This window comes from Amia ocellicauda, chromosome 21 (genome assembly GCF_036373705.1).
Source record: "Amia ocellicauda isolate fAmiCal2 chromosome 21, fAmiCal2.hap1, whole genome shotgun sequence".
Lineage (NCBI taxonomy): Eukaryota > Metazoa > Chordata > Actinopteri > Amiiformes > Amiidae > Amia > Amia ocellicauda.
Window position 1 is genome coordinate 19,623,389 of NC_089870.1, and position 26,456 is coordinate 19,649,844.

The window sequence follows — 26,456 nt, forward strand, 5'->3', positions numbered from 1 at the left end:
GTCATTTTCATTGTGTAGCTATTAAAAAACAAAACAAAATGACCACAAAGAAAAGAAAACCGACCCAAACCTCTGATGTCCGGGCAGTCGTCCCATGTGTCGAAGCCCAAGTGAGACCCTGCACTGAAACCAGGGAAAGTGATCGACAGCTGACCGGAAAATGTCCAGCACTGGCCGCTGCCTTGGTCAGTCGGTCTCTGAAGAGCGCCTGCCTCCTGGTTCAGACCAGTGTCCCCCATCTGACCCAAAAAACACACTCCATTGTCAGCCAGTCCTGGTGTCCCAAGCCTGAGCCCTAGAGCCCTCGTGGTCTCGGCCTTTCATTTTAAACCTGTACTCCTTTCCTTTGAAAACATTTGTTGTTGCCAAAGATACTCTGTGGGGGAATATATATATATACATTTATTTTTTTAAATAACGTACGAAAGTACGAAAGGCAGATATTTAAATCCCTCCTGGCTGCTCCAGAGTTTAGAGCATCATTCCCCCGACACCTCGTTCCATTGTTACTTTACTGAATGGTATTTGACTTCGTAGCTGCACTACAGGGACATTATTGATCTTCAGCCCCTTGGTGACCATTAAGGACGTATGTAATGAATGTATGAATCTGTTAATGGAGAATCTTTCACTCGGCACTTTCCCTGGTCCCTTCGTTAGTCAGGGCTCCTCCCGCCAGACCCCCACGGGGAGCACAGCGCTGAACACTGGCACAGTCTCTCGGCGCTGCCCTGCCTGTACACAGCGCCCCCCGCCTCAGTGTCAATCCCATCTGCTCCTCAGACATGGCGGCCACTCCGCTCCGCAAAGCAACTACCTCTCCCCCCGCAGCCTGTCGCCAGAGACTCTCTCACATGCACCTCGGGTCCACCCCATATCGTCCCCCGTCCCCCCAAGAAAAGACGGGAGTACCGGGCCCGTTTTCTCAGACGTTCCCGGAAGCCGGACAGACTCCTGGTTCCTGCAGCCCTGCCTCTTGCCCCTTTTGTCCCGTCTTTTGTTCTCCCCTCAGCCTGAATGCTATCCAACAGCGCAGTGTTGAAATGTACAATTTTTTTTTACGATGACGGGCATGACAACAGGGGAAAACAAATTGGGTCAAAAGGACACGAGCAAGACCAGCCAACACCCCGCAAACTGCCCCTCTCGGTCCAACCCGGTTTTGTTTACATCATGCAGGATGTTGTCTCTCTCTCTCCCCCCCCGCTCTGCCTGACTCTGGGGGCTGCGGTTAATTGTTGTCTTGCCGTCGGGTTGTTGAACCGGCGTCACGCCAAGCAGCATGCCTGTAGGAATAAGCCCGTTGTGGGGGGGACTGCGGCACACCTTAAACCACAGACCCCCGCTCTGACTCGGGGTGGGTGCCAAGAGCTGCCAGCACATGGTTTCCTAAGCAGGCTGGCAGCGCTGATCTGATTGGTTTACTTAAAACGATTCGAACCCCTCGGCCGTTCATGAGCCGCTCAAGCTGTGGTTTAAGAAGAGCCGTCTCCATGTTCTGTATTTCTCTGCCTTGCATTGTGTTGCATTTGTTTTTCCATGTTTTTATTTTTGTTACCTTATGTTTGATTTTGTTTCATTTTTATTGTTGTTATTTTTGGTCATTTTCTTTTGGAGAGTTTTTATGTGTCTGCATGAGCATCCTTTATTTTAATATCTTCATATTGTATTCTTTATTGTACTTATTTAACAGAAATAAATACCTTTTTTGAAACGTCTGCCTGTGGAGGATAGTGCATGCTTCATCGCTCTACATGCTAATTCCCAGTTGTGTGCCTTCTCGTTGCGCTTCCTGCCGGTCCGTTTCATGGCTGCTGCTCTCTGTCTCTTCCCCCGCCGTTTACTGCTCTGGTTTCACTCCTCTTGTGTGGAAAGCGTCCTCTTGGACCAGATCTCTCATCCCCACCGACTCACACAGAACCTCAAGCCACTGTCTGATTAGCGTTGATGTGCAGCGAGGGCACTGGGAGGGGGGCAGGCAGGTCTGGATCTTTTTCTGTCGGTTCGCTCTGTCCCAGGTGGCGTACAAGGCTGGGAAACGGTTTGCAAAGGAAGCCAGTACTACTTCGCCTTCCCTTTACACTGATATACTGGTTAATGAGTCTTGAGGGGCATTTCCACCATTATTCCATTATTGTGATTATCATCAGAATAATTCTTCAAATCAGTCTGAAGTCATTGCGGGAGTCAGTCACTGTCACTCTCTGGTTGGTCTTATCTGTAGTTATTAGCACTGTTATTAAATAATAATCTCAAGGGTGCTTTAACACTTTTCAGTTTCAGTTGTGTGTGTTGGGAAGGGACTGCTAACTCCTCTGTCAATAATGCTGTCTGTAACGCTTAGACACCCAGTCAAGGCTCACATTAGTAACTCCTCCTGTCCTGTAGAGACGGCACCCAATTAATTCGGTTTGTATCCAGCGGTATCACCCTCCACGTTGTCTGGATAAATTCAACCGCCGAAAACACAATCGATGTCAACACGGCCTCTTACGAATGAGGAGTTTACTACTGTGTGTCCGGCGGGGGCCATTGGGAGAGGGTGTCGCAACAGTGGTGCACACGCGTGAGCTTCTACACAAACTGTAAGACCATATAAATCAATCCGGAGCCCCTCAGATCCCAGAAAAGATCTCCTGGGTCTGCATCCTGCCATGTGCCACTGCGGTCTGTCTGTGCACCACTGTTCCCCGGGCTGCAAGCCGCTCTAACCCGGCCCGGCGCTGTGTGCCCGCGCTCAGTCTCTGTCCTGCCCTACTCACCGATTTGTCCTTGCATGTCACTGTCCTGGATGCAGCATGAAGCGTGCCAGCTCTCTGAGTTCTCTTAACACGCGTGACAAGACGGCCGGGGACCCCTGCCAAGTAAGCGCTGAGATTTCTACTGTTCTTTATCGCTTGACTGTTGTTTGTGTTGTACTCTTGGTTCCAAATGTCACCGGGAGATTCAAATTGTAAGGCAATAGATTCTGCAGACACACAACCCTCTGACTCACGATTTTTAGTACAGGAATTCATGTTTTTAGTAGATTTAGTACATAGCTGGTATTGATAATTTAAGATGGTCTGTGGAGCATGGAGTAAAAGTATAACTATTTTTGTTCCCTAATCACATATTGCTTCTATTTTAGTTATTTAACTTGATCAGCCTACTTATTCTGGAAAACAAAATTATCACACAGTCAGAGATGAAACCTGAACAATAAGGGTCATTCTCAGTCCACAGACCAGTCGTTCTGCCGGCCCCCAAGCGTTGTCCAACTCCAGAGTTCTGCAGTTGACAGACTAACGTGTCGCTCTGTGCTTCCTTGACTCATAACACGACTAATAAAACAATATCCTGTTGAGCTGATTAACTCCATGTCTGTGACCCTTAACGCCAGGCCTGCCAAGTGAAGGTGTGCGTCTCAACGCAGCCCAGAGCCACTGCAGTTACCACAGTTTGTCTGTCCAGTAACTGTGGACGGACCCAGTTTACTACAGTCCAATTTCTAGTTTTGATAGGACTGTGTCTGATTAGACTATGACACACATTTGGGCACTACACGTTGTCGGTGTGTCAAAAATAAACACCAGAGGCGTACGTTGTTACTGTCCTTTATTCTCGATCCTCGGTGGCGCTGCAGTTACACCCTGTGTCCAGAAGGGTGCACCGTTTGCCCTTGTGTTTTTCTTCAGCTCGTGATCAGGACAACGATTCTTGTGACACCGAAAGCCCTGATTGATCCATCTGAATTGAGCACCGTTAGCGTTTTTGTGATTCTATTAGTGTGCCAGTTGTCCGTCTCCCGTGCAGCCCTGAGAGAGAGAGAGAGAGAATGTGGGTCTAAGGTACAACCATGGTCTAACTGACATATCGCCGTGTCAGGTTTACTGTGGTGAGCTATTAAATGCCTTCGAATATATATAATTTTTCCTGTTCGTAAAGTGTTACACATAGCATCTCCTTGCTCTCTAATTCAGACTCTGCTGCCAGACTGTGTGTGTGTGTAGACATGAACACAACCCAACACACACACAATAACGCCACCTCTGTGTCTTCTGCCCCACAGGAACGAAGTGATAGTCTGAAGAAAAGCCGCGACCTGAGTGCCAGCCACAGCGACCTGGCGCACTGACGGGCGAGCGGCACGCCTGGGGAGGGGGGCGGGGGGCCTAGCACGAAGGACTGCGGGACTCACAGACAAATCCTACCACCCCCCACAGACCCACTGGCTCCTGTCGCACTGCGCTGTTTTTCAGTAGTGCGTCTGCTGTGTCTCTCACTGCACTTTAACCCCTGTCCAGGTCTCCGGGCAGCAGCTGTGTTTAACTGTCCCTCTCCTCCGACCGGGCCACTGTTGTGTTGTGTTTTGCGCTTTTGTGTCTGTGTGTGGTTTTACGGGGCAGATGCTGTCTCCCCGCTCCTCTCTCGGGACTCGTCAGTCGTGTCTGTCCGTCTGTGCGTCCGCAGTCTCGCGGCACTCCTCCCACGCTGACCGTCACTCTGAAGCAGCCGTACGGCGTGCCAGCCACTGCTTACGCCCCCCCCCCCCCCCCCCCCGCCTCCTACTCCATCACTGCAAAGCCCACCTCACTGCCGCCCCCGGGGTCTCACAGGCCGCTTCTCCACATACACCGTTACCATGCGTGTTGGGTGTGACAACTTGTACAGTGAAGCTGTTTTTTTTCCCCCCATGTTTAACTTTTGTATTGGTATGAATTATTATTATTATTATAATGATGTCTGTGTGTAGTTTAGCCTCAGAACAATTGCAGAGAGATGCAGCTGTCCTCTTCGTCGAGAATCAGAGAGGTTTCCAAGCTGTAGGGAAAAGTGGGATTGGAAAACGCCTAACCGCAAAGCACCCCCCCCCGTCGATGGAGCCTGGCCGAGTCTCGTCGTTCTTCAAATAATTTCACTCGGACAAAACGATCCCTTTTGACTTTTATCTATCACTATTACTGTGTATTTGTAACTGTACTCCAGTTTGTGTTGGGTGTGACCTGTGTGTGCAGTCAGGGACTGGGGGGGTTAGACTAATGGTGGTTTGCATGCGCCCAAAGAGAGACCCCCCCCGCAACAGCTCACTCTTGCTCTGGCCCACTGGAGTGTCATTCTGATAAAAACGAACATACACCCATGCATGCCAGAGCGCGGTTTGGGGGGGTGTCTGTGTGAGAGGGTATTGGCCGAGTGAGAGGCGGAGACGGACTTTATTTACGATAAAGCGCACCGAAGCGCAGAGCTGCCGTCGAGCGTCGGAGCCTCGACCGCAGCATGTGGCGGGCATCACGTGTGCTGGCGGACTGTCGGTTTATTATAATCTTTATGAGGGTTACTGAAAAAGCACCGCAGCACAGAGACGGAACCGATCGGCCTCGTGTATCCGGAGGCAAGAGAGCCCGTCTGTAGTTACAATACGTTGAATAGGAAACGGGATTTGTTGCAGCTGGTGACTTGCATGAAATAACCCTTTGGGAAAAAAAAAAAGTTATAAATATTTTGGCGTTTCATTTTAATCTACAGTCGAGCTGACTTCCTGAAAGTTAAAAGTGAATAACTGTATATTCCTGCGTCTCCTTGCTTGTTAGATTTGCACTTTGAGACTGACAGTGGCCTTTAGCAAATTAGTCAACTTTACTCCACAATAAGGAAGTTAAAAAGAAAGAAAAGTTTAGATGATCTGCCTGTATGATGTTGTTGATCTTGAAATGCTCTTGATGCCCCCTCCCCCCACCAGTGCCATGGGGTGGTGATGTGTGTTGCTGGAGGGGCAGAGCAGGGGTCAGGGGTCATCGCCGAGAGGGGGCCGTGTGTGTATGCGGCCCCCTCTCGGCCCGGAGGCCCGGTATGCGGCTACGTGGTTTGAACTGTGGTGAAGAATCTGTGTTGCAAATTGTATGTGAAATTGTACAAAAGACCGAGAGGGCCAGATTAATAAATAAATAAAATACTTTTTAATGCTTACAAAAGGTGTGTGTGTGTTTGAGAGAGAGAGAGAATGACCACACCGATCTGGGGAAGAGCTGAAGCCAGTGGTGGTGTTCCTCTGCTCCCATCACCTGTCTGATTGCGCTTTAGGTGCCAAATCCTTCTGGTGGGGGTGGGAGGGGTCCCCTTGTTTGCACAGACTAAAACCCGCCACCCCAGGTGTAGATTTTAAATGTCCTGTGTCGAGGGCCGCCGCCCCGCTCCCTCGACGGCTCCCCAGATCGGCCGACCTGCACCGGGCAGGCGCCGGGAGTCCTCTCACCCCCTCCTGCCCCACGCTGCACAGACAGGCGGCCTGGGGCAGGTGTGGGGCGAACACCACCTCCAGACGCCGGGGCACCGAGCTGCCGCCACTGCCCTCCGTGCCGCCCGGCAGCCGACTCAGCATCAGACGCACCAGCACCTGGTTGGCCCAGATGATGCCCAGTGACGGCAGAGCCCGCCGATCAGTCAGCCTGCAGGGCAGCGAGAGAAGGTCAGACACGGAGACACTGCATTGACTCCTCAAGATATTAAATGCTTCAGGTACAGTACAGCCTCCTCCCCCCCACCCCGAGCCGTCACCGGGTCGGACAATGGCGATGGCACTCACCCGTAGTGACACCGCGCAGTGTCAGAGTCGTCCACGGCATCGGTCACCTGCAGCACATGGATGCACAGTGTCAGGGAGACCCTCGCACCCACTGCCTCCCTCACCCACAGGCACCGGCTTAAAAACCCACTTGACACAAATGGAAATTGGGCTTCAAAGCATTCAAGACAGAAAACAGGAGACACTTCTTCACACAGAGAGGCGTCACAATCTGAACAAACTCCCCAGCGATGTGGCTGAAGAGACAATGTGGGAACATTCAAAAACAGACTGGATAGGATCCTCGATCACTTAGTTATTAATGGACACCAAACGAGCACGATGGGGCGAATGGCCTCCTCTCGACTGGACTGCCGTGCTGTACCTGGTTGACGCAGATGACAGGCGCGCTGAAGGAGTGGCTGAGGCGGTGCAGAGCCACGGCAAGGGCCAGCAGGGGCCCTGCTCTCTCCCGCGCCTCCGAGGCCTCGAACTCGCTGCGGAACACGGCGGCCACAGAGTCCAGCACCACGAGCCGCACCAGGCCCCGCGACAGCAGGATTGGCACGCGCCGGGAGATGCAGGCCTGCAGCGCCCCCTGCAGGAACACACATGGGAAAACACAGACACGCATGAGTGCCATTCATTGTTTCATGTTACTAAGTGTCACAAGTGTGGAATGATTTGTAGATAGAATCTTGCATTTAAATCTTTATAAAACGCGGCACAAATTTAAGACTAAATAAAAACAACCGCACAATAAAACTGAAAGACAGGTTTATTAGAAAGAGGAGAGTGTTGGTCGTTGTACTCTGTGTCTGGGGAGGGGCTGAGCTGCATTAATACAACAGACTCACCAGATCCGGCGCGTGCTCCACGTAGATGTTGTCGCTGAAGGGGAGGCCCTGGGTCAGCGCCAGGGGCAGGTCGGGCCGCAGCCGGGCCTGGAAGGAGATGAGCTGCTGCAGCCGCTTGGCAGGGAAGGCGTCCTCCGTGCAGATGTACACAGCGCCTGCGCAGACCGGGACACGGAGGGTCAACGAGAGCCTGTTACTGGGAGACTCATACTGACGCTGACGGAGGTGTGATGTAGAGACGCGGGTGTGGGGTTTGGAGTGTGAGGAACTCTGCCGAGTGTCTCACCTGCCCCCAGGCCCCCGTGCTCCGGTGGGTACTGCGCACAAAGGCACAGCTGCAGGCACAGCTGGGTCTTCCCCGCGGCGCTCTCCCCGGCCAGCTCGGTGATGCCCGTCAGTGGCACCCCCCCCCTCAGCAGGCCGTCCAGCACGGGGCAGCCCAGGGTCAGCCTGCGGCCGGGCTCCAGAGATGGACACTCGCCCCGGAGCAGCTGCAGCGCTGTGGGGACACGGTGAGGGGGACAGAGACAGGCGTGCAGTCAGACATGGACACTGCTGGGGTCGCAGCTGGGGTCAGGCTCCAGAGTAGGAACAGGGTTCCCGTTACGGTTTTGCGGGGACATGGAAAAGCGGTGATGGGTTACCTGTGACGGGCAGCCCTGGGCGATAGGCTGCGGCCACGGTGAGGTGGAGGTGATGCACGTCCGCCTGGGACAGCCGGGTCAGCCGCTGCAGGTCCGGTCCGGACAGGCTCAGAATCTCCCGCGCCGTCCTCACCCTGGCTGCAAGAGAGACGGACGGACAGGTACTGGTACGGGCTGAGCAAGCAGACAGCTTCTCAACTTGTCCTAATCCACACACACCATCCTTAAAAACAATATCCTAGAGTTTTCATCCAATACTTCTTCAATACTTTAGACCAGGGGTTTTCAATCCAGTCCTGGAGTACCCCCTGCCCTGCTTGTTTTTGTTCCAACTGAGGCCTTAAATGCTTAATTGCACCCTTAATTGACCTAACAAAACAATATAACATTCAATTAAGTAATTAAGACCTCGGTTGGAACAAAAACCAGCAAGGCAGGGGGTCCTCCAGGACCGGTTTGAAAACCCCTGCTTTAGACAGTATATTTAGAAACAACTGGACCTTTAGGAAAATCTTGTTTTGTGTATTGTTGTTTTTTTACCACAGCAGCCACCGTAGAAACTGCAGGTAAGAACACAGCTGGCTGCGCAGGCACTATATTGACCAGTTACTCTGTGCAGCAGACCCGCCCACTGGGATGCATGGCTACAGTCATGGTCAATATCGCTGTAGTAATCAGGTACATTGCACAGAAACACGCATGACCAGTTAGTTTCAGAGTGAGTGTCGGATGAGAACTCTCGGCACACTTTGCATCTCCCGGTACAAGAAGAGTCGGCGGTGCGGGGCGTCGCTCACCTCTCTTCACTGCCGCCACGACCCGGGGGTTGAGCTCCAGCTGCTCCCAGTCCATGGCCGCGAAAAGAGGAGTCTGGATTATCGGCTATCCATCGTCAAGCCGTCAACAACACACCAGCAGTCGCTCTTCGAGGCAGGCAGCGACACGCCCCGGTTTACGCGACACACTCGCATTCACACCACGTGGCCCTGCTGTCTCGGCGGTGATCGGGAAAGGTCGGGCACTTCCGTTGCTCGCAAATGTGTTTCCTCTGAGGGCACTGCGCATGCTCCAGTCTGTCTGGCTCCACTACTTGAGAAAAACATAGTTTGAAAAGTTGTGTTGTGTTCATTAAATGTTTGTCCACAGTTAGCTTTGTATTCTTAAGCGTATTGATTTATATGAATATATAAATAAACAGATAAAATAATGGAGGAATCAAGGGTACACATTTAATGTCAATTCTGCAAACGTGTTGGTGTTGTTTTTAAGACTGGGGTGACTTTCGTGCAGAAGACAAACTAATTCAGAAATAAAATCATGCAAACGATGAATGTCGTGTAAATGCATAAATGCGCTCTGATTTGCTAATGTCGTGCGAGTTATATCTATTATTAAACTTGTTCTATTTTATTATAGTCCCTCATGTACAATCGGAAGCTATCTATCAAAATACATAAATTAGATAACTTCAAACTGCCAATCAAGAGAGATGTGGAAAGCCATTGCATTTGTACTAATTAAGCTCCAGGCGCTCAGTGTTTATAGCGCCGCAGCTGAAAGCATGGCACCCTGCGCGCACATCAAAGCAGCGCCGCCCCTCCAAGCGCCGCCCACACCCGGACCTCCTCATCTGCTCTGCTGAGGGGGGGATAACGACAAAAAATGTTTTAATTCAAATAACACATCAATAAAGACAGACACATTATATCATCGATCAAATTCATGAGGTATATATTGTGTAAGACACTAGGTTCGCGAGTTTATTTGTTCATTTTGATCAATACCGTACCTCCCTCTTATCGGCATGCGAATGGACCCTTCCGGCTTCCTTCGGAGGGGCGTGAACATCCTGTGCGAGTTGGGGGCGGGTAGTCGTGACGCAGGGGGTTATGAGGACACAGCCGGATTCTCATTGGTGGCCGCGTCCATCCATCGCTGGCGTGCTCTCTAAGCCTCTCCTGATTGGGCGGAGGCGCTGTCACTCTGCAGGCGTCGCGCAGGTGCGGGAAGGGAGGATTACAGGCAGGGCCAAAAAAAAAACAAAAAGAAAACAACATGTCCGCCGTGCCTGACGGCAAGAAACTGGTCCGGAGCCCCAGCGGACTGCGGATGGTGCCGGAGAACGGGGCCTTCAACAGCCCCTTCTCGCTGGACGAGCCGCAGTGGGTCCCGGATAAGGAGGTGAGGGGGCGGCGGGGCTGTAAACAGTGGGATGTGCGCTCCACGGCTGCTGTGTGTGTGGGGGCACCAGAGCCAGGCGGACCCGCACACACCCGGTCCCCAGCGGCAGTGTCTGCGGGGCGGCCCGGGTCTGGACGGCGCCGGAGCTCTGGGTCAGGCACGGTGACTGTGCGGGGCAGCTGGCGGTCATGTGACGCAGGTCCTGCGCTGCTGCCCCGCACCCGCCCAGTGCAGCCGTGTCAGTGTTGGTATTGGGGTTATTGTGCGTGAGTGTTTGCGGGGTGGTTGTGCCTCTTCCCGGGAGGAGGATGCGCACTGCACCGCCTGCCCAGCACGTCCCCAGCCCTGTCCTGTGCGTGCGGGGACCCGGGCCGAGGCGCACCGGCAGGGCGGCGTGGACACCCGCAGCACCAGCACGACAATAGGGACCCTGTGGGCGAGTGACCAGCGGGGATCAGACCCACGTCTCCGCATACGGGATATTTTCCCGTTTTGTGTTTTACATCAACCAAGACTTCCTCTAGTGTGATGTTTATCTCAAAGCCATGACCCCATATAATAATCGTTATTGTGATGGGTACAGATTTGAAATGTACAGCAGGGTGAGTTGGATGCATCAGCCCCGTGGTCTGCAGGTCCTTCCACTTCTGGTCCTTCTGGGCTGAATCATTCCTGCAGGACTAGGGTGACCTGGACACAGGAAACCAAGCCCTGCATGTGGCCCTGGTGTCCCTTTGTTGTGTCCTGGAGGACAGGTCCCGTACCACAAAGCCACCTAGCCTTGTGTCTTTAAAAGGCTGGATCAAGATGATGTACGCCTCTGTCTGCACACAGAGGGGATTTCTAATGACATGTTATACTTGTTTTACTTCAGTTTACAGATATGACATATTTGGGATAGGTGTTCATGCATCCCCTCTCTGCTACTGCTGTTGCATCCTTTTAAGTTCTCAAACATATGCACCACAGTTTCTGTAGTCAGGGTAGATCCCACCCAGAGCCGGAGAGGGTGCAAAGCTGGAGATGCGTTCGCTGCTTTACTAGAGAGTTTGTTTGTATGGTGACAGGATCATTGCACAAGTGTGTTGTGTGTGCCGTTTTCGTGTGAACAGAAACGGGTCCTGTTTTGTGAAGTTTCAGAATGATGCGTACACATTATTTTGAAGTTTGAATATTATGCAAAACTGGAGTGCTCAAACTGAGGACATTCAGGGTGAGATGAACATTTCAGCTAAAACTAAATGAAGGCTCGCAGGGATATTCCGAGACTTGGATATTTTGTATACCCTTCCTGGTAATAATGATTGTATCCCTGACTTGCTTTGGGAGCTCCTTGGTCTTCATTTTTGAACCTCATGGAGATGGGTGTTTTTACTCTGAAATCATGGTGCCCTTTTGTGCACTTGAATGAATGTATGTAGCTTTGCCACACAAGGAATATATTTAGGCAATCGGCATTAGGCAATCTATTTCACATTAGTTATCCATTTACTTCTTTCTGTTTGTTTTTGCTTTGCATGCGTGCGAGTGGGTTGTGTATAAAGCACATTCATTCCTGCTCCGAAGCAACAAAACGGACACTTTTGAGAGGGTCTGAATACTTCTGCTCGGCACTCTGGGCTCTGTGCTGCCCAGGGCTGGTCGGTAAACCCGTGCCCTCTGTTTCCCGCAGTGCCCCAGATGTATGCAGTGTGATGCCAAGTTCGACTTCCTCACGAGAAAGGTAAGACACAGACCGGAAGTGGACATTCCCATTCCCATAAGTGTCTGTTTTTAGAACCCGAGACCCAGAGTTTGGTTTTGTTTTTTTAAAGCACTGACGACATGTCCTTAAGCCTGAGCTCATATCAGCACGTCTCTCGCGTTCTGTATAGAAACGGGAACGAGCTGAACACATGAAATTGTAGCCCATTAAAGACAGCTTGCCTGGTGGGACGGCTGCGAATCACTTCTGTGTGGGTCTTTGTCCATCATTTGGATAGAGACTGTGCTGATAACCGACAGAAGAAAAAAAAAAGGATAAACAGTCTGCTTGTGTGGCAGACCCTGTGACTGTCTGTTATCATCACTGTGCTTGTTGGAGAACTGCCCCACTCAGTCTGGCTGTGTCCCCCCTGTGTGTCCCCGTAGCACCACTGCCGCCGCTGTGGAAAGTGCTTCTGTGACAAGTGCTGTAGTAAGAAGGTGGCGCTGCCGCGGATGTGCTTCGTGGACCCGGTGCGGCAGTGCGCCGAGTGCGGCCTGGTCTCGCAGAGGGAGGCGGAGTTCTACGACAAGCAGCTCAAAGTCCTGATGAACGGTGAGGGTTCGAATGCACGTGCGAGTGCCCTGGTGTCGTGTTTGTGTCCCCCTGTTGTTCTGGTCTTCACTGGCCGCCCCAGTTCATCATGGCAGCAGCTTCTTATCACAGCTGCACCAAATACTATCCATGCGCAGGAACAGAACCACATTTATTTTCTGGTTGTCCAGTCATGTGACGCCACTGCCACTGCATCACGTTTTCATATCCTGTTAGAGTCTGTGGGGTGCGGGGAACGGCATGGGGCCCCAGGAGGCAGGTGGGCGTCCTTGCAGGGCTAGTGAGGGGTCGCTGTGGGTGCGGCATGCTCTCGGTGGCCGCAGGCGTTGTTCCTGCCCTCGATTCTCCACGCGCCGCACCATCGCCACTAGCCGGTTCCAGTGAATTATAAAAAGTCGGCTGCACAATCTACTCTGCCGCTAAACGTCAAAGCATTAAAGAATTGCAGTTTGGTTTTTACTCGACTTCCTCCGCAACCTAAAGCGGTTAGTTTTGTTTCAAACTTCGATATTCGGGGAGAGCTCGGATTGCAGTCTGGTGTCCGCTCCTTACCTGACCGATATCTGCATGAAATCCACTTGCGATCGTGCAGTTCAGTTCAGTTAGATGAGCTGGGAAGAGCAGCAGCTGACACTGGGCTCCTCCAGCGCCTAGACCTTTCTCCAGTGTCGGCGCTGTGGGCGGGCTGTACCCTGGAGGCCGGGCCGGGCCGGACTCGCTGTAACCCACTAAGGGCTGGTGTGCACAGAGACAGCTGTAACTATAAATAAATAGGCCTCCACTATCCCTCTCTGCACAGATAGGGCTACTTCTCAGAGTGTGTTTGTTGTTTTGGCTGAGCTCTCGGACACTGACTGTGTTTAGGTGCTCGTCTGGACTGACTCTCTCTCTCTCTCTCTCTCTCTCTGGTCCCTCTGTGCAGGAGGCACATTCCTCGTCACTCTAGGTTCCTCGGAGAAGTCTGAGACCATGGTGTGCCGGCTCTCGAACAACCACAGGTACCAACCTCCTCCTCCTCCTCCTCCTCCTCCTTCTCCTCCCCTCCCCTCAGAGGCGCTGCAGGGCCTCAGTCTGATGCGTCACACAGTGAGACTCTGCCTGTGCCTGTGTGTGATCTGTTATCGGCTCCTGCGGGTTTGCGTTGTAGCTCCAGGCTGGCGGGGGGCTCTACACGGTCCTGCATGGCCGCAGGAGCCGGCGTACCAGCGTCGGAAACCAAAACGAAGCCCGTTCTCCGCGCAGGACGCCACAGAACAGTGAGATTTGAGTTTTGCGTCCAACCTCTGGCCACACGTTCCCGAACGAGCAAGAACGTCAAAAAAGTGGCACGCTTGTTGCTGCTGGTTTAATGATTGAATGTATTTTTGTATGTCTGATCCATGTATCCATGTCACTGGCCTACTCCAAAGGTGACGTAGTGTAGGTTGGTATAAACGCACATTCAGACTACAGCACAGGGTGAGGTATACGGTGTGGGGGGGACACAGGACCGGTCACTGAACTTCTGTTCCGGTTCCTGCCTTGACCAAACCCAGAGTTATCTCAGAGACGCTAGTAAACATTGTCCCTGGAGCTCATGGGTAATATTAGAGACCCGCTCTCCCTGCCCCTGGTGGAGAACTCCAGCGCTGCTCTCAAAGTGGCATTGATCACGCTTCCACTTCATGGGGGTATATTAGGTCAACATGCTTTATCTGAGGTTAATTGGAAGCTGCTCCCTCTCCCTCCCTCCCTCTCTCTCTCTCTCTCTCTCCCCTGTGAGGTACCTGTTCCTGGACGGGGAGAGCCACTTCGAGGTGGAGCTGTCTCGGATCTCCAGTGTGCAGGTGCTGACGGAGGGCTTCACCCCCGGAGGTAGGACCCCCACACGCCTGCGGCTCTCCTCGGGGACGCGGGCCGAGCCGGCACTGATCTAACTGCTGTTGTTCTTGTTTCCTTCAAGTGGCGCTTGTTGAGTTTTCTAGCTAATTACAATCTGGTGCCCCCGCTCCCCGGCGCTGCCTCGGCTGAAGACATCTCTGGTGTGGCGCGGGGGCGGGCGGTGCTGTGATGTCCTGACTGCCTTGTTCTCGCACTAACCCTCCCCCTCTCTCACTCTCGGGCTGCCTGGCTTGTCTTCTTGGCTCAGAAAAAGACATTCATACTTACACCAGCCTGCTGGAGAGTCAGTATGTATCTGAAGGTCAGCGCTCTCTCTCTCTCTCTCTCTCTCCTTCTCTCCCTCTCTTCCTCTCGCTGTCTGTCTGTCTCTGCATTGGGCACGTTACTCAGAGCTGTCAAACTCCAGCGCTCGTGCTGCCACAGGGTGTGCTTATTTCCTTCCTGTCTTGATCACGATGTTTTTTGATTTTATTTTCAATTTAAAGTCATTATTTGCTCGATTGGACATTATCTGAAATGTTTTTGAAGTGGGGCAGATTTTCTTTCCCCAAAATCTTTCCTTTTTAGTCCAATTTAAGGACTGAAATTATTTTAAATAGAGAGTAACTTAAATACTGCTCAGTACTGGGTCCTGTAAGTAGAGCAGCCTCTTTACCCAGAAGACGCTGCGGTTCTGCAGTCTGACAGCTCCGCCCCGGCCCCGTCCCCCTGCTGGTACCCTGTCCCTTCCTCCCGTCGATCTGGGTTGGATCGAGGGAGTGCGATCGAGACTCCTGAACTCAATTACCAATGGCACAGTGGGGCCCTGGGGGGTCGTCCTGCCAGTGACCTGAATCCCAATTAGGGCTGGCCCGTTAAAAACTCATTAGCCCAGAATGATCTCATTTCATTTCATTAATTAATCTGTTAATGACAGTCCCCTAACAGAAATAACACACATCTGTCACGGCCCCCTTTCCTGCCTTGGATTAATCATTAATTGTCTTGAATGCATCACTAGGTTAAAGATTTCTAACATCTGTAACCCAAACAAACAGGGGGAAAAAATAATGGTTTATGTTCTGCTTTTGGGTTTCGTTGAGTGTCATGAGTCTCGCTTTCCTTCCTGAGTATATTGCCCAATAAAATGGGTTTAATTTGTGTCGCTGAGCTCCCCCCGCCGGGAGGAGAGCGGACACGTTTATCACCCAGTCCATCTGATTCACTGCCTCCCTGCCTCTCCGTCAGCTGGACTAAACAGCTGCTCTCACACTGGCCCTTTGGGTCCCTGGGGGGCCGGTAGAGCGGAGCTGGACTGCGGTCAGGCAGTACCGGCCGTGTTGGCGGTCTCTTCAGCATGACCCAGTGCATGCGTGCTGTGTCCGTCCTGTGTGTAACGCTGTGCGATGCCGTGTGTGTCGTGCTGTACAGTGTGGTGGGATTAGAATGGCGTGTTTGTGAACTGCATGCTGGTAAAAGCAACGGTCAGACCCCCGGCCCACTGCACTGTGTTATAATCTCTCAGGGTTCACCTCCTGTCAAGTCCTTATTTCTAATGAATGATTGTGGTTTATTTAGACTTGCCTCCTTCATGTTTTTGTATTAATTAAGATGTAAATGCACGCTGCTGGTTATATTGGAGTTATTTTATTATTTTTACAGGAAGGGTTTCTTTGTAGTATAAGAGAGCATCGTGGCAGCCGACGCCACAGTTATTTTTTATTTTTTATTTTTTGGCGTCCTGCTGTACTCGGACAGTGACGTGTTCCCGGTGAAGGCAGGTGCTGTATTTATAGCGAAGTAGCGCAAACATCAAGCGTCGGGCCCCGCTGTGTGTGCGGCCCACAGCTCTCCAGCGCCTCACAGATCCCTTCTTTGCACTTTAACTGTATAAGAAACTAAAGATCTGCATCTTTTTTGCAATTGAAAAATAATCTAACGATAATAGTCAAGCACATCTGGACTGTGCCAGTTTATATGAAGCTGGGAGCTCATGGGGCGCAAACCCAGGGACACGGCTGTGTTTGGGGGGCTGGTTAGGGACGCCCCGCTGCGGACAGGCCTCTAACCTGTGTCTGCGTCTTTAGGGGGAAACTCGCGGGCCAGCGGCATGCTGCTGCAGTATAAAGCGGTGGGCTCCCCGGAGCAGCAACAGCTGCGCATGGAGACAGCAGACGACAAGAAGACGGCCTCCACCTGGCTGGCAGCCATGCACAAGGTACGGGTCTCTCGATATCGGCCCCTGATCGCAGCGCTGGCGCAGGCGACTGTTTGTTAATCACAGCTGGACACTAGGGGGCATCCTCTTGCATTCCCTCTTCCTTTCCCTCTTAAACATGCCACTGAGCTGGAGAGGGCCTGGTCCCTCCATGTCCTCGTCCTTCAGCTTCTGGTTCTGGCTGAAGCATCGGGGTCTGTATCGCCTGTGTGGGGTCCGGCGTCTTCTCTTCAGTTTCCTTTGAAACGGGCCGAGTATCTCCGGTCCGAGATCCTTCATTTCCATGTCCCGAATGACCAGCTCCTCCTCCTGCATCGGCTCTTCTGGAGGAAGAGGACTGACTGGTTTATTATAGGTACAGCATGATCTTCTCCATCTTCATCGGCTCTTCGGGTTGATAATGATCCCCTGGTCCTTCAGGTTTCAGCATTTGTGGTTTGGTAGAGTCCTGTTATACCCAGAGCAGGGTCTCCGCTGACAGCTGTGCACAGAGCTTCTTGGGGAGCGAGTTATGTTATGTTATTCACGTCCCTTAAACAGGGTTCCCAGTAGGTGGTTAATTTAAATGAATTGGTGCCCTCAGTTTATGAATTTACCATTTGAAAAGTTCCAGTAACAGACGGACAGACATGACAATCTGGCACACAAATCTTGAGTATTAAACCACACATGACGCCGGTCGAAATAGATAAGTGGGCAGATGAAGGCAGTCATTGGATTGAGGGTGACCTGGGTGATATCGAAGGCAACGGCGGCTGTTTTTGCCATGTCTATGAAGGGTGAATCGGCAATCTCCGCCTGTCCTGGAGATTGATAGCGGACAATAATCCGATTTTAGTCTGCAGGTGTGAAGTTAGAAATGCGGTTTTCACCGATCGCATCGAACATAAATTGATACTCCACACAATCGGAGTCAAAACAATCCCATGAATGCACGTTGAACCCCCCCACACACTATCACATACAGGTGCATTTTTACTGAGAAGTTAATTAAATCACTTTGCAAAATTCACAATAGCAATTTAAATTACAGTAAATGTTTGAAGATGTTGACTGGATATCAGCAAACAAAATCTGTCTCCATGCCGTGTGTAAAATGCTAATATAAGTTGTGGAAGCACTTAACGCCTGTGTTCTAATGTATAGAACAATTTACTATTTGTGTGTGAAATTGTTCCTTGTTCTTTGTTCTATTTTTATATTTTTCCTTTTATTCTCCCTTATTCTAATTTATTTTTGCAGTTTTTGTTATTTATGATGAGAATTAAAGTTATTATTTAAATGTAAAAATCCTGCCTTCAGTGCATATTCGTCAGTTTCTCTCGGAGAGACAAATTTGAGGGATCCATGCGAGAACGTGTCCGTTTTGAATGTTAAAAAAAGGTCTATATCTGTAATCGGGACATTGTGCTCCCCAGTTACCTGTATCTGTCGGGCTCTAATGTTCATGCGAGCAGACGCTGAACCCTCCCCGTCTGTCCCCCCTCTCCGCAGGCGGCGAAGCTCCTGTACGAGTCCCGGGACCAGTGAGCGGCTGCGGCGAGGGGAGAGGAGCAGAGACCAAGCGCCGGAGGGAGCCCCCCCCAAGTATTTCCTGATGTGTCCTTGCACATTGATTTCTGTCCTCCGCTTTCCGGATGAGCGCGGCCCGTATTCCCGCCGTCCGCGTATATGAGTACTGACTAGTGCAATATATATACCGTTTACTTCTCTACATGTAGTCTCGCGTTCTCTCTTTTGTAAAGATATTTTGTTAACTATATTCCTATATACATCTACTATATATCTTAACCATTCAGACAGCAGTGTCGGCACTTTTTACTGCGAGGACTGCTGGAGAAAACTTGTTTTTGTATCACTTATGTACATTCTTTTCCTACACTAAAGGATGAATTTAATATTGACTTTTTTCAGGGGGAATATTAAATCTTCCGAAGCAACAATGGGGGTGGGGGGGTACGTTTTATTTTAAAGACTATAATTGGGGGGCTGCTAACCACGTTTGCATTAAAACCCAACACTCACTTGTTAAAGGTCCCAGTGACGACACATGAAAACACACAGGCGACGCAATAATGAACCCACTGGTTTTGTGGTTGACAACGAGTCAATTTATTAATTAGTTTTTACACGCAAAATAAAATAAAACAATACTGCCTTTGGATAGAAGCCTATATTTTATGGATTTTAATTGCTGTTTGTTGTCTAAGTGAGATGGGCAGAAAGGTCAGGCTTGTAGATGTTCTAGAGGAGAATGGATTCCAACAGGGCCCGGCCGGCTGGTGATTTAATTGGCACAAAGGGGCGCCATACGGCAGGGATCGGCTGCCCTCCCACGTGCCTGTTCTCACCTGCGGGGGGCGGGGGAGTCGACACTAAACGTTTTTTCTTTATTTGTATCTTAGTAATATATTTGGGTAAGAGGCATGGTCAAAGGGTGCTGCGGTGTGGTGGTGTGGCATGGTTGCGGTGTTCGTGTACGGTTCCTTGTGGACAGCGGTGGAGACTGTGAATACCTCGGCACTACCTGTACAAAGTTTTTATCGTGTGTATATCTTTCTTTAATAAATTTGAGAATAAAAACCCGCCCGCTGTCGGCTGCAGTCTGTCGTGCCGCGCTCCCCGTGTCGTGGTGTGGTGTGTGTTGTGGTGTGTTGGCGCCGGTCTTCCCCACAGGCAGACACACGACACACCCCTCGCGCCATGGCAGACTTTTATTGTGCACGTTTACATAGTGGTGTATCTGTCCGCTACACAGGAACAGCCGCTCGGGTAAGTCTTCGGTGCAGCGGCTCCTCTCCGGCCGCCGCCTGCCCGCCCGCGCCATGTTCGGCGGGTCGCGGCACGGCTGGGGATGGGTAGAAATTACACAAGACTTCAAAACATGAAAAAGCAAGTCGTAGGAGGATGAGGTAAGGAAATACAAAGGCCTTTTCCCGTGTTTTAATCCTAGTGTGTGTTCGTCTAATCACGGATGGGTTTGGCTTCTGCAGAAGCTCTTGGATTATAAAAGCACGGCATTCTGCACAAAGCTGCGGTTAAAGTTATTGCACCGATCCCCGACTGGGACAGGAACACAGAGACCACCCTGCTGACCGCAGCCCCTCCACCGGGACGCGGTCCTGCCCAGTTAATAAATACCAATCCACACACACGCACACACACCCCCTTCCTGCCGGAATTCTCTTGCATAGCTTTCAGACGCCATATTTTCCAGTTCACTTCTCCTTTTCATCACACATCTCTCCGTGTCTCTAGGATGAAGCCACAGCCCAGAGCCTCTTCACACATGCGCCGCCCTCGTCCTCCTCTCGCCGCTGCGGTCTGACTGGACTCGAGCGCCGCCGCCGCCTCCCTCCCTCTCACACCTCGCTGCCCTGATCGCACATTCACAGACCCCCCAAAGGACAACGCACACACAAAAATAAAATGTATATATACATACAAAACACCATGTAGGAAATGAAATCGCAAGCAGGGCGGCCTCCGTGTTCCCGGGTCCCACTGGGCAGGAGAGAAGAACTTTTATTTTGCTCTCGTTAATGGGGCGGGGAAATCTGGCCACCAGGAGCTGGGAGCCCCTGGGCGAACGTGCGTACATGTGTGTCTGTAGCGTGTGTAGTGTGTGTTTGTGTGTGAACAAAAGGGATCGTTCTCTCCAGAGTCCAGAGCAGGGGAGTGGGTGGCCGATGGTGGGCATGAGGAACCGGTTCGGTGTTGAAGAGCAGCGGAGACGATGGGAGGAAACGTCACCGCTGCGTCGGGATGAGGCCCCCTCTCTCACGCGCGCTCCAGGGGTGTCGCTGTACAGTTCCAGTTATTCCCAGGCCTGGTGCCGATCGCTGCCCCCCGCCCGTTACGCCAAGGAGCGCTGTCTCGGCTTTATCCTCGGGTACAGCTGGACGGAAAGAGAGGGACAAAAACCTGACGTCAGACCTGACTCAAAATACTGAACATCCTAGAGTCTGGAGAGAGGTGTTCAGTCCATCCAGTTAATTGGTTAATTAGATCAATTAAGGAGCCAAGAGCTGGGCTGGAAGGAACCCCAGCGGACACTGCAGCCCCCCAGTGCTGGAGTCAGCCCTGCCCTGCTCTCTCTCTCGCAATTCAATGCAGGCTTTATTGGCAAGACATTTAAGTATCTCTCTCGGTCTCAAATTCAAAGTGAGCTTTGTCTCTGTCTCTGTCTGTTTTTCCTCTCTGTTTTCCTCTCTTTCTGTCTCTCTTCTTCTCCGTGTCTGTTTTGCTGTCTCTGTTTTTCTCTGCGTCTGTCTGTTTTTGTCTTTTTCTGTCTGTTTTCCTCTCTCTCTCAGTCTGTCTGTATTTCTGTCCGTCTGCTTTTCTCTCCGTGTCTGTTTCTGTCTTTTTCTGTCAGTCTCTGTCTGTTTTTCTGTGTTTTCCTCTTTCTGTGAGTCTCTGTTCTCTCCGTGTCTCTTTCCGTTTTTCTCTCTGTCGGTGTGTCTCGGTTCTTCTCTCCGTCTGTTTGTTTTCCTCTTTCTCTGTCTGTGTCCGTCTGGTTTTCTCTCTCCTTTTCTGTTTTCCTCTCTCTCACTGTGTGTGTGTTTTTCTCTGTCTGTCTGTTAGCCATTGTGTGTATTCAGGTAGATGCACAGGTTATTCATTATGCTGTGCTGTGTAAACGGGCATGCTGTTTTCATGCAATCGGTATGCTTTTGTCCCCTGGCTACCTTACGGTGCACTGCAGTCAGAGAGGACGCGAGTCGGGCCGAGAGAGTAAAGACAAAGGGAAGGGAGAGTTCAAGCGGGGAGCGGTGTAGTTTTTGACCTCGCTCGCTCGCAAACTCGCCCTCGTACAGTTGTAAGATGAACACGGTGTCTTCTAGTTCCCTGTGGATTATGTTTGTTGTTTTGATAGGAAATCGTCTGATAAAATAAATCGTAAAAGGAAAATTAAGTATTTTGTTCAACTGACTGGGACTGTGGCTATTACCTTGGAATTGAAAAATGAAGACATCACATTCTGTCTGTCTGTGTGTGTGTGTGTGTGTCTCTGTGTGTGTGTCTGTGTGTGTCTCTCTGTCTGTCTGTGTGTGTCTGTCTCTGTCTGTCTCTGTGTGTGTGTCTGTCTCTTTCTGTCTGTGTGTGTGTGTCTCTGTGTCTGTCTCTCTGTGTCTGTGTGTGTGTCTGTCTGTGTGTGTGTCTGTGTGTGTGTCTCTGTCTGTCTGTGTGTGTGTCTGTCTCTTTCTGTCTGTGTGTGTGTGTGTGTCTGTGTCTGTGTGTCTGTGTCTCTGTCTCTCTCTCTCTGTGTCTGTCTGTGTGTGTGTCTCTCTGTGTGTCTGTCTGTCTGTCTGTGTGTGTGTGTGTCTGTCTCTGTGCGTCTCTGTCTGTGTCTCTGTCTGTGTGTCTGTCTGTCTGTCTGTCTGTGTGTGTCTCTGTCTGTGTCTGTGTGTGTGTGTGTGTCTGTCTGTCTGTGTGTGTCTGTCCGTCCGTCTGTGTGTGTGTGTGTGTCTGTCTCTGTCTGTGTGTGTGTGTGTGTCTCTCTCTCTCTGTCAGTTAGTGTGTCAGTATGATCAGCAGTGTGGTGTTTTGGGAGAAATCCAGTCTGGCTCTGACTCAGGACAGTGTGTTCGGTAAGGAAGGCCAGTACCCGGGCGTTGATCATGCTGCAGAACACGTCCCCATGTTGCTGCTCACACAGACGCCCTGGTAATTATTATTGGGGTCAAATTTGCCTCCACTCTTAAAGATGGGGGTAATTAGTCCTTGATTCCAGATCTCATAAAGCACCCAGCTGTCAGCAGGAAGCGTTCAGATGTGACTGGAGTGTGCAGGGGCTCTGGGGTCTTTTATTGATGGTTCCAAATAAATGTTTTGTTTTAATGTGTTTTTGTTTTGTAGTTTGTTGTTCCGTTAGTGATTTTTTTAAATATATAATAAGTAGTTTTTCCATATTCTTGCATCTTGCCGACTATTTCTTGTTTTGGATTTATATTGTGTAGGGTTTGCCAGAAGTGGTTTAGGTCGATAGACGCTTCACTTTCTTGGAGTTTCTGTTCATATGTTGGTCTTTTGTTTCTCAGTGTGTTTCCGCGGTGGAGGCGTGGGTCGTGTTGTTTGGCTGATGGTGGTTTTGATTTGACAGCCGTCTTAATTTCTTTCGCACAGCTTTGCACTCATCAAACCACAGCTCTTTGTTTTTCTTTATCTGATTATTTCTTGTTGGTTGGTTTTAATTGAGCGTGTGTGCAGGTCTGTAGTGTCCTGTGCGTGTGGAGCTCCTCTGTCTGTCCAGCGCACTGGGCTGTGTCACTGTGTCACGGGCTGCTCTGCTCTTTTTATGTACACGGTGATGTCACTAACTCTTGCCCGTTCCTATTTACTACACGGTCATGGCTATTCCTGAGTGGAGTAAGTGTGTGTGTGTGTGTTAGTTACAGAGGGCGATTGTCCAGATCTGTGGCTGTCCCCCCGTGTCTCACCCCCAGCAGGTTGCGGGGCACGTAGCCCTCACGCTCGTTCAGCCGGCCCCACCACCACTCCGTCTCGCTGTCGTCCTTGCGCCGCAGCACGGTGATGGCGTCGCCCTGGTGGAAGGAGAGCTCGTCGCTGTTCTGAGCCTCGTACTCCCACAGCGCGAACACGGCGCCCTTGTTCATCACGCCCAGCTTCTCCTGCACGCCTGTGACATGTGCGCACACAGAGAGAGAGAAGGGTTAACAGAGGGGTCTGACACGGTGGACGGTGGGAGGTGGGAGGTGGGAGGTGGGAGGTGGGAGGTGGGAGGGAATAGGGGGAGGAGGTGGGAGGGAATAGGGGGAGGAGAGGGGAGGGAATAGGGGGAGGAGAGGGGAGGGGAGGGAATAGGGGGAGGAGAGGGGAGGGGAGGGAATAGGGGGAGGAGAGGGGAGGGAATAGGGGGAGGAGAGGGAATAGGGGGAGGAGAGGGAATAGGTAGGAGAGGAGAGGGAATAGGGGGAGGAGAGGGAATAGGGAGGGGGAATAGGGAGGAGAGGGAATAGGGGGAGGGGAGGGGAGGAGAGGGAAGGGAAGGGGAGGAGAGGGGAGGGAATAGGGAGAGGGAATAGGGGGGAGAGGAGAGGGAATAGGGGGAGGGGAGGGAATAGGGAGAGGAGAGGGGAGGGAATAGGGAGAGGGAATAGGGAGGAGAGGTGAGGGAATAGGAGGAGAGGGAATAGGGGGAGGGAAGGGAAGGGGAGGGGAGGGGAGGGAATAGGGAGAGGGAATAGGGGGAGGGGAGGGAAGGGGAGGAGAGGGAAGGGAAGGGGAGGAGAGGGGAGGGAATAGGGAGAGGGAATAGGGAGGAGAGGAGAGGGAATAGGGGGAGGGGAGGGAATAGGGAGAGGAGAGGGGAGGGAATAGGGAGAGGGAATAGGGAGGAGAGGTGAGGGAATAGGAGGAGGGGAGGAGAGGAGAGGAGAGGAGAGGGGAGGGAGGGAAAAGGGGGAGGAGAGGAGAGGGAAGGAGGGGAAGGGAAGAAGGAATAGGGGAGGGGAATGGAAGAAGGAATAGGGGAGAGGAAAGGAATGGGTGAGGAGAGGGGGTGGGAGAGGAGAAGGGAAGGGGGGAAGCAGAGAGGGAGAGGTGAGGGGAGGGGAGGGATGGGGGTAAGTAGGGAATCGGGAGGGATGAGTGAAGGAAAAGTAGGGGAGAGGAAGGGAATGCGAGGGTAAGGGAGGGATGTGGGGAAGGGGAGAAGAGAGGGATGGGGGTAAGGAGGGAAGGGGAGAAGAAAAGGATGAGAGGGGGGAAAGGAGGGATGTGGGGAAGGGAAGGATGAGAGGGAGAAAAGGAGGGATGAAGGGGGGAAAGGAGGGATGTGGGGAAGGGAAGGGGAGAGCATTCACTGACAAAATAGTTGTATTTGTTATTTCTTTGTTAAATGAAATGAAACACCAATATATGGATTTACATTCAAAACCAACAAAAATCTATAAAAGAAGGAGAAAATAAATAAAAACAACCAAAATCAACCCAGGACCCTGAGAAACAGAGCAGAGAGAAACAGAGACAGGAAAAAAGGATTAATGAGACAGAAGAAATTCACAGGAAGAAAAAGGTAATAAATAGAGAAATATAAAATCCACTTATCAACAGTGTATATAGCCCACTTATAATATTAATACTATATAAAGTAAAACACTAATAACATCTCAGTGTGCTGTGCTGGTCAAGGGGAGCGAGGCGGAGAGGGACACTGAGGACTCGGACCCGGACCACACCCCTCTGATGAAGACGATGCCCCCGCAGCAGAGACCACCACGCATGACGACAGCCCCCCCGCCGACCTCTCACCCCCCGACTCTATCCCCACCCCTCCGGGAGAAACAGGCCCTGCTGGAGTTGGAGTTCGCCGAGTCCCGGAAGGCCGGCCTCGCCCAGCGGCTGGAGAGGGAGAGCGGGTGGCCATCGCCGGGCTGCTGTCCAAGGGCAGGGCGGCAGTAGGACAGCCTGAGGACACAGCTGACCAGGCTGAAGGAGGAGCTGCAGGGCCCGAGGGAGCAGGTCCGCAGACACAGCGCAGCCCCCCACACACACTGATACTCGCACCCCTTCTAACACACACACTGACACCACCCTCACCCCCATAACAGCCCAGAGGAACAACCCCGACAGGGCGGTGAACAAGAACGGGAAAGAGTTAGTGCATCTCTGTCGGGCCCTGGGCCTGTAGATCCTTAATGGCAGCATCAGAGAGGACTCTTCAGGGAGGTTCACGTATTGCTCAGCTCTTGGCACTAGTGTAGTCGACTATGCCCTCACTGACATAATCATAATCAAATCACTTGCTGAGAAGAGCAGGGCACAGTCACAGCCCTGTGAGCTGTACGACCTCAAGCACTCATACAGACGGGCTCCAAACAGCGCAGAATAAAGCACAAAATGTAGACATAGAAAACTATCAATGTCAATATCAAACTATCACAACCATTTCTGGGAAATGTGGAATAATCTAAACAGCAGAAAAACAAAAGCCACCAATTCAAAACGGAACAATTTGGAAAAACTATTTCGCAGACTTCTATACAGGCAACTCAAGATCAAAACCAAATAAAAAACTTAAACTCTTACAACAATCAATTAAAGACAACCAAAACACAATTGACTTTCCAGTTTCCCTGCAAGAGCTATTTGGCAAACCAGACACTCAAACCCAAGAGGCTTGTGGACCTGAGAGCACCAGCCCTGAGAGGCTCAAACACAGCAGCCCAGAGCTGCAGGAGGTGGTGCTTCTGCTATTGGGCCCTAAACAGAGAGTCCACCCTGGCAGAGCCTCTTCACTGTCAGAGACACGAAGCACAGGCGGATCTGACCCAGTACAGGCTCAGTGACCACAGCCTGGCCACAGAGACGGGCCGAACCAGGCAGAGCTGGCTGCCCAGAGAGGAGCGGCGTGGAGGTCACAGAGACAGGAGAGGTGGACACAAAGAGGACCGGCACTGCAGTCACTGAGAGACAGGAGAGGTGGACACAGAGAGCAGCAGCTCTTTTTTTCCATATATGTAAGTAATGTTAATTGCTTTGGCAACACTGCAGACGTGTCATGCCAGTAAAGCTCCCTTGAATTGAATTTAAATGAATTGACAGAGGGGGAGAGAGAGATGCAGAGGCCTCACCATAGAGGAACTGGGAGCACTGGATGTACCCCTCCTCCATCTCCTCACACTTGTCCGCTGCCGTCTCCACGTCGCTGATGGTTGTGGCGAAGATGGCGGCGCCCGACTCCACGAGCAGCTTGCACAGATGCACACTGTTGCAGGAGGCGGCGCAGTGCAGGGGGGTCCTGTCGCACAAGAGACAACAGCAGCAGTAGCACTGTCAGAGCAACGCAGCAACAAAACACAACGAGGCACAACAGCAACACGCTTTAGGG

At 51.5% G+C, this 26,456-nt stretch overlaps 4 protein-coding genes across 29 annotated transcripts in view; 2 read left to right on the forward strand and 2 right to left on the reverse strand.

Annotated features, from left to right (window-relative positions):
- Positions 1-5,954, forward strand: part of klc1a (kinesin light chain 1a) — a 36,456-nt gene extending 30,502 nt beyond the window's left edge. For 3 of the 5 annotated variants that reach the window (XM_066693986.1, XM_066693985.1, XM_066693987.1), the window contains exons 15-16: positions 2,798-2,864; positions 4,052-5,954. In XM_066693986.1, the coding sequence (XP_066550083.1) occupies positions 2,798-2,864; positions 4,052-4,117 (133 nt within the window). In that variant the 3' untranslated portion in view covers positions 4,118-5,954. Of the gene's footprint in view, positions 1-18; positions 1,719-2,797; positions 2,865-4,051 lie in introns of those variants that run through there. The other 2 variants (XM_066693989.1, XM_066693988.1) reach the window with 2 other exon arrangements.
- Positions 3,052-9,536, reverse strand: xrcc3 (X-ray repair complementing defective repair in Chinese hamster cells 3). Of its 3 annotated transcripts, none has more exons than XR_010805139.1 (8): positions 8,843-9,536; positions 8,046-8,183; positions 7,688-7,900; positions 7,402-7,556; positions 6,930-7,142; positions 6,566-6,612; positions 5,951-6,428; positions 3,052-3,797 (listed from the first exon to the last, which is right to left on the reverse strand). XR_010805139.1 is itself a non-coding variant. In XM_066693996.1 (8 exons), exons 1-7 carry the CDS (start codon positions 8,895-8,897, stop codon positions 6,041-6,043), a joined length of 1,209 nt encoding a protein of 402 aa, XP_066550093.1. In that variant the 5' UTR covers positions 8,898-9,536; the 3' UTR covers positions 3,052-3,797; positions 5,994-6,040. The 3 variants fall into 3 exon arrangements, 2 of the variants coding, with proteins under 2 accessions (XP_066550093.1, XP_066550092.1); XM_066693996.1 differs by having other exon boundaries at positions 5,994-6,428; XM_066693995.1 differs by lacking the exon at positions 3,052-3,797 and having other exon boundaries at positions 5,917-6,428.
- Positions 9,537-10,019: 483 nt separating this feature from the next.
- zfyve21 (zinc finger, FYVE domain containing 21) lies at positions 10,020-19,189 on the forward strand. Of its 4 annotated transcripts, XM_066694015.1 has the most exons (9): positions 10,020-10,226; positions 11,899-11,949; positions 12,357-12,525; positions 13,448-13,523; positions 14,288-14,379; positions 14,654-14,707; positions 16,473-16,603; positions 16,772-16,958; positions 18,098-19,189. In XM_066694015.1, the coding sequence occupies exons 1-9, from the start codon at positions 10,101-10,103 to the stop codon at positions 18,199-18,201; spliced, it is 990 nt and encodes a 329-aa protein (XP_066550112.1). In that variant the 5' UTR covers positions 10,020-10,100; the 3' UTR covers positions 18,202-19,189. The 4 variants fall into 4 exon arrangements, with proteins under 4 accessions (XP_066550112.1, XP_066550113.1, XP_066550114.1 ...); XM_066694016.1 differs by lacking the exon at positions 14,654-14,707 and having other exon boundaries at positions 10,023-10,226; XM_066694017.1 differs by lacking the exon at positions 16,772-16,958 and having other exon boundaries at positions 10,026-10,226.
- Positions 19,190-19,299: 110 nt separating this feature from the next.
- Positions 19,300-26,456, reverse strand: part of ppp1r13bb (protein phosphatase 1, regulatory subunit 13Bb) — a 47,207-nt gene continuing 40,050 nt past the window's right edge. For all 17 annotated transcript variants that reach the window (XM_066694004.1, XM_066694005.1, XM_066694003.1 and 14 more), the window contains 3 exons: positions 26,200-26,366; positions 23,044-23,243; positions 19,300-20,501 (listed from right to left, as the gene is read on the reverse strand). In XM_066694004.1, coding sequence (XP_066550101.1) covers positions 20,460-20,501; positions 23,044-23,243; positions 26,200-26,366 — 409 coding nt within the window. In that variant the 3' untranslated portion in view covers positions 19,300-20,459. The remainder of the gene's footprint in view (positions 20,502-23,043; positions 23,244-26,199; positions 26,367-26,456) is intronic.